The 6,614-nt window shown below is 52.5% G+C and overlaps 1 protein-coding gene across 1 annotated transcript in view; it reads left to right on the forward strand.

Moving 5' to 3' along the window:
* Window positions 1-6,614, forward strand: part of PLEKHM2 (pleckstrin homology domain containing, family M (with RUN domain) member 2) — a 40,567-nt gene that overhangs the window by 8,040 nt on the left and 25,913 nt on the right. The window contains exon 2 of the mRNA XM_012722083.1: window positions 280-363. Within this exon, the coding sequence (XP_012577537.1) occupies window positions 280-363 (84 nt within the window). The remainder of the gene's footprint in view (window positions 1-279; window positions 364-6,614) is intronic.

Below are 6,614 nucleotides of genomic sequence, written 5' to 3' on the forward strand. Positions count from 1 at the left end.
CGGGCCGCCGCGCCGCAGCCCCGTGTCGGGGCAGTTTCCAGTTCCCCCGCTGCTGGTGACATTGGCGCCGGCCCTGGAACGCCCCCAGCATCAGCTTGCTCAAGAGCGACTGTTTGAAGAGGCTGATGGCACAGATGTGGTGCAGAACCCGACCCAGGCACTGTGCTTTGGAGGGGACCCTGGGGACTTGGTGGCACCCCAGACACCCTGCTGCGGGGGTCCGGGCCATACAAAGCGGCGTCCCCATCCAGGTAGCAAGGACCGCGTCCCTGTGAGGAGGTCAGTCACCTGGGGAAGGGTCGCCGGTCAGACGGAGCCCCCGCCCGGCCGGCTGGCGGCGCTGACAGTCCTCTGAGGAACAAGGTTGGGTTCCTTTTCCTCCTCTGAATTCCTGGTTCACCTGATATTTCCGAAACTGGGTGGGTGGGGTGGACTCATCATGCGTTGTATTACTTCAGGGAACCAAAGCTAAGAGAATAAATTAAGTCAGTGAATTAAAAGGTAAGGACCTTTTAAGGGACAGTGTTTGTAACCTCAATGCCTCAAAAGTAACAAAAGCAAGCAGTTTTAACCTTCCAGAAAACAGATGCGGCTTAAAGCACAAAGGGACAGCTCCAAAATGCTCCAAAATGCTCTCGCTGAAATGTTCCTCTCAAGCACAACTGAAAGTGACATCACAGACACCCAACAAGTTCATTTTATTTCGTTTTTCTAAGCTTTGCTCATGCAAAGGAGTATATGTTGCTTACTCAAGGAGGGAGGATGAGCAAATCCTTTGTAAGAGGCAATACAGATTTCGTCATGGAAGAGAAAGGCGAATCGCTGACCTTTCCTATGCAATCTGGGCTGATGATGGCTTCAGGTAGGCCAAGTGTTATTTCTTTGGTTTCCAGCGAATGGGGAAGGCCGGCGGGGAAAGGGCACGCAGCTAGACCCGGAGCGCTGTCGTCGTGTGAATCTCTGAAGCAGCCATCCCGTCTGTAAACAGGCTGCCGTTTCTTATGGAGTTGGGTGTGCTTGTCAAGATTCTTATAATTGTGTGCCTTTGGACAAGACCAGTTTATTGAGCTACAGAGACAAACAGGTCTGAGTAGCGTCACAGTTAAGAACATGGACTCTGAAGTTTGGCTGTCTGAACGCCACCCTAACAGTTAACAGCCTCCAGGGAGATTCCTTGACTTCTCCAGGCCTCCGTGTTCGCGTGCCTAAAGCAGGGATAAAAGTTGGATCGTGAAGACTTAATGGAAGTTTGTATGCAGATTGTTTAGCTTGCTGCTTGACTCAGTGTTAATAAGTTGTCTTGGTTTGTTTGGGGTGCCAGGACAAACTGCTGGAGAGGGAGTGGCTTGCAAACAGCATAAAGTTATTTGTCACAGTTGTGGATCCTGCGAGCCCAAGGACAGGCCACCAACACTTAGCTTCTGATGAGAGCTGCCCTCCGCTTCAGGCTGGCACTTCTCCCCGCGTCTGCATGTGGGGAAGATGTGTGGGAGCTCTGGCTCTTTACTAGGGCACTAACCCTATTCATGAGGGCTCCATCCACATGACCCAAGCACCCCCCAGGGTGCCTCCAGATACCAGCCTAGTGGGGTTGGGCTGTGGATGTGGTTGGGGGGGACAGCATTCAGTCCCCCCCAAGTGCATAAGTGACGGGTTCTGCTGGCAGAGCCAACACCTCACTTGGCCAAGGCCTGAAGAGGCTGATTGCCTCAGTACTCACAGGTTTTATAAAGCCCTTTGGACTTGTCAGCTACTTCCTTGGTAGTTGGCTGTTACATGGTTTTTACATGAAGGGCATTTGGTTGGTTTTTTTTTTTTTTTTTTAAGATTTATTTATTTATTCATACAGCACTGGGATACAGGGCAGAGGAACAGGGGCACAGAGGCATCACCAGAGACAGGGCAGAGGAACAGGCAGACTGGCTAAACACACTACTGAGGAGAACAGCCGGTGAGACAGGAGAGGTCTGCAGCCTCCCTGGCAGACCTCCGGGGCCAGAGATCGAACTCGCACTGAGGCAGCTGCCGCCAGCTTGCAGTGCTCCATCCTAACCCATTGTGCCACCAGGGAGGGCCCCAGAACATCTATGGCTAATAGGAATTGTGTAGCTCAATTACAGCGGAAGGCATTGAGAGCCAAGATTTGTCCAGCCTCACCCCAAATTTGTTTATACAGCACCTGCAAGGTTGCTTTGCCTTTTTTTCTTCCTTTTTACTGCAAGTAAAAGGCTCTGACCAACCCTTTCTAAGGATGGTGCATGAAGAAATTGAGATGTGTCTTTCTGCAAAAACCCCCAATCCATTGTGTGCTACTGTGGGCATTTTAGAACATTTTATTGAAATAGACTATACCTTCAAATAAGGGAACAGATCCTAGGTGTACTGCGTGAGTTCACACGTGGCAAAAACGGATGCACAGATCCTGTGCTTCAAGAAACAACATAACTGGAAGTCTCCTTGTTCCTCTCCCAGAAACTACACCCCCAAGTGTCACCACAGCCCCCAAGCAGCAAGATTAAGTTCAGCTACTTTCACACCTAGATTCTTTGATAAACAGGCACTGCGAGGTGAGAGGTGAAGAAGCTGTCATCCACCTGGATTCAAGGAAACCCTTCTTTTTGGAGGCAGGATTCTTGGGGGTCAGTGACCTAGAATTTAAAAGAAAATGATTACCATAAAAACACAAGTTATGGGGCCCTCCCTGGTGGCACAGCCGGTTAAAGCACAGCACTAAGAAGCTAAAGCCACTTCAGCATGAGTTTGAACCCCGCCCCGGAGGTGACCCAGACCTCTCCTGGTGTGGCAGACCTCTCCTGGCCAGCCCGCTGCTCCCCTCAGCAGTGTACTTCGTCAGTCTGCTTGTTCTGCTTCCCACTCTGTCTCTGGCAAATCCTCTCACCGCCCCTGCACCTTTGGCCTGTACCCCAGTTCTGTATGTCTGAATAAATAAATCTTTAAAACACACACAGGGAAGCATCCCAGGTACAGGTAATAAAGCTTGTGGTTGCTGACTTGTTAGCACTTTGTCCAAGCCAAAGACAGCGTTGGCTCTGAATTGGCATGTGGGTCTACTGGCCCCATCTCCAGAGCGGGGAAGACAGTGATTCTTGTGAGTTTTGTTTCGCTCTGCTTGGGTTTTGAAGAGCGTGAGTGTGTCGCCTACTCATGCAGGGGCTCTGTGCTGTGCAAGGCTGCTTCTGCCCTCCAGCAGTTTGCATTTTGGGATGACAGAGGGTAAAAGAAAGAACTAGGGCAAGGAGAAGATGCCCTCAGAGAAGGAGGGCTTAACCGAGGCTTGACCAATTGGTAGAATTCAGAGAAAGAAAAGTGCCACTCAGGGTAGATGGAGCAGCCTCAGCCTCCCCGAGGAGGTGGCGCCATGGAAGTGGGGTCACTCAGTGGCCTGAGGACATGAGGAGGCAGGCGAAGAGGCAGGCCCATGTGAACAGTGCTGTAGGCTCTGCGTGTGACGGGACAGTGTTCCCATGGCCGCTGCACAGCACCGTGGTCATAGAGGCAGGTCTCAGAGGCGCGCAGCCAGGTCTGGATTTAAACTCGGCTTGTCGCAGGCCACGCGGACCCTGGCCCCAGCATTGTAACGAGCGTCTGCTCCCAGCACTGTAGGGAGAATTGAATGACAAGATAGACATGCGACTCGCTTAGCACAGTGCCTAGTGCGTAATAAGGCCTGAATAAAATATTAGCAAGACTCGGTGTGAACTCCGCAGTTTCAAAGCCTCACACACATCTCTGTTCAAGTCCAGGGTGCAGCACACTATTTCTTAGAAGGTCAGCTTGTGAACATTTCAACCCACGTGGTCTTTGTTGCCATGACTCATCTGCTTTTTTTTTTTTTTAAGATTTATTTATGCGTACAGAATTGGGGTATAGGCCAGAAGTGTGGGGGATCAGAAGATTCACCAGAAACAGAGTGGGGAGCAGAATAGGCAGATGGACTGAAGTCCATTGCTGAGGCTCAGGAGCAGTGGGGAGACAGGAGAGGTCTGCTGCGCCCTGTGGGTGAGCTCCCTGGCCAGGGATCGAACTCGTGCTGCAGGGGCTGCGCTTCATAGCATTGCGCTTTAACCCGTTGCGCACCAGGGAGATCCCCATTTGCTCTTGTTGCCCAAAAGCAACCACAGACGGTCCACATGAGTGTGGCTGTAGCCAAGATCCATGCAGGTTTGCTTCCAAGGACAGTCAGGAGGTGGGAGCTGTCCATAGCAGCTTTGGTCACCTGTGCAAGCATGAAGGCCTCCCAGGGCTGACAAGGAATCACTCTCAGAGAAATTGGCATGACCAGCCCTAGTTAACCAGATCTCTATAGTAACTTCTTTTTGCTCCTTGTACCAGGCTAGTGGAATGACAATGGAGACTTGTACATTCTATTACCTGTCCATCTATTTGTTTTTTCAAGAATATATACTGAGCATTTCCATCTGCCCTGCTGAACTCGGCCCTGGGAGGGTAGCAGTGAGCAGGGCAGGGAGGTCTGCACTGTGGAGTGGATGTTCCAGAGCCCTGTGTAGGCTCTGCTGGGTGCGACAGGATAGTGTTAGTAGACCAGTAAGTCTACTTGGACAAGACAGTAGATGAAGCAATATGAAGATGATTCAGACGTAAAGTGCGGGCCTTGGGTAGGTGCTAAAGAATTGGCAGGTGGATCTGCTGGGGAGGAGAGGGTCAGGGAAGTCTCAGTTCAGGAGGTGGCGATGCATCCCACAGGGAACAGTGGATAGGATGAGGGGAGGAGCAATTACTCTAGGAAAATGAGCAGTAGTTTTTTTTTTTTTTAAATGCACACACAAATAGCTCAAAATTGTGCAAAATAAAAAGCAGATGGGCCCTTGTCTGTCTCCTCTGGCCCTAGTTCTACGGCCCCTTAAACGGGGAAGCACGGGAATTTTAATCAAGGAACCATCTCTTGGTGGTCCCTGGCTGGTGACACCCTGGGTCTCCCACCCACCTCTGTTTGGCCCTGACTGGGGTTCACCTTGTGGCCAGACACACCCCGTATTGAGCAGGGGTCTCCAGCCAGGGTTTGCTGACACAGGCACACGTGTCAGCTGTACTTCCCCCAGCCTGTCAGTGAGGAGATGGCTGAAAAGACGGGCTTGGGCGCTCCCCACCCCGCCCCATTCTTCTGCTCCCTCAGAGAGGCTAGCTCTGCTCACACACTAGTTCCCCCTTACCCGGGGTTTCACCTTCCACGGATTCAGTTACCTCACGTGGCCACAGTCCGACACACAGTAAGACAGATCAAGAGTGATATTCACGTCGCTTTCATTACATGATATTGTTGTAACTGTTCTGTTTTATTTTTTGTTATTGTTGTGACTCTCTCACCGGGGTCATTTTAAAATGAAGCTTCACCATAGCTGGATCATTTTGGCACAGTAGAGATGGGGCTCAGTACAGGTGGGGCTCAGTACCCCCGTGGCTTCAGGCATCCACTGGAGGGCTTGAGATGGGTCCCCTGCAGACCAGGAGGGGAAGCTACTGTCCATTAAAATGAGCCAGGGCAGCTTATTTCTAGAGAGGGCTGGGTAGATAGATAGATGTGAAAATCATGTTGACCATTTGGTTTCAATCAATAGTTTTGTTCTCTCTGGCTTCACAGAAAAGCTCTTTTCGAGTTTAAAAAAAGTCTAAGAGGTCTGACAATCCCCAGTGACCTGAGTCACCCAGGCGAAGCTCTACATAAAATAATACCCACACACACATTTTATAAGCTGAAGTGCTAAGGGCTCCTTCTGGCTTCCTCTTCCCCACCTGTGTCACAGCGTCAGCAAGTTATGTCCCTGCCCTGTCCTCTCCCAGGAGAGAAGCTTTCTAGTGAAGGATGTGAGGGACCCAAGGCTGTCCCGCCTCCAGGAACCACAAAAGTGCAGCTGTCCCCCCACCCAGTCCGTCCTTAGACCCGCGAGGAGAAGTGATGCCTGCCGCCCTGAGCCCTGCCCGCTCAGCTCGGGAGCAGTTCTCCTTTCTCAGACGCTTCTCCACGTCAGGCTTCTGTTACAAGTCTCGTGACACTGTGGCCATTGCTGCCCATCACAGAACACCGGGGCCTTCACTTGCCCCAGGCTTGGCGCTAGCCTGACGCTGTCCCCATCCAAGGCCCTGCTGGTCTTTGCAGACCGGGCGGGAACTCACCTGCGCGCAGGACACAGGTCGCCATCTGGCAGCGGCGGGCTCACTGTTGAGTGGCGCGTCGGCGCAGCTGCTGCGTCCTCGGGCAGTGTCAGACCCGGCAGTGGCAGGGCTGTGCCAGTTCCTCTGCCCCATCCAGCTTGGGCCCCTTGTGAACACAGCGCCCGGCAGAATGGGCAGTTTGCTCTAGCTGGCGGGCTAGGGCTGAGGACTCTGTCGGTAAGGGGAGGGCTGGTCAGGACGCGTTCGAACGTGGAAGGACGGAGCTGGTATGCAGAGTGGACATGGGGAAAGGCTGGCAGGCGCAGGCATGGAGGGGCTCTGGGCTGGGCAGCCTCCTCGAGTCTTCAGTGCTCATCTCAGGCTCAGGTCTGGCTTCAGGGTCCCGTATCTGCCTTCAGGGGCCAGTGTCTGGCTTCAGGGTCCCGTATCTGCCTTCAGGGGCCAGTGTCTGGCTTCAGGGT

The sequence above is a fragment of the Condylura cristata genome, unplaced genomic scaffold (genome assembly GCF_000260355.1).
Source record: "Condylura cristata isolate star-nosed mole 26May11 unplaced genomic scaffold, ConCri1.0 scaffold00008, whole genome shotgun sequence".
Classification (NCBI taxonomy): Eukaryota; Metazoa; Chordata; class Mammalia; order Eulipotyphla; family Talpidae; genus Condylura; species Condylura cristata.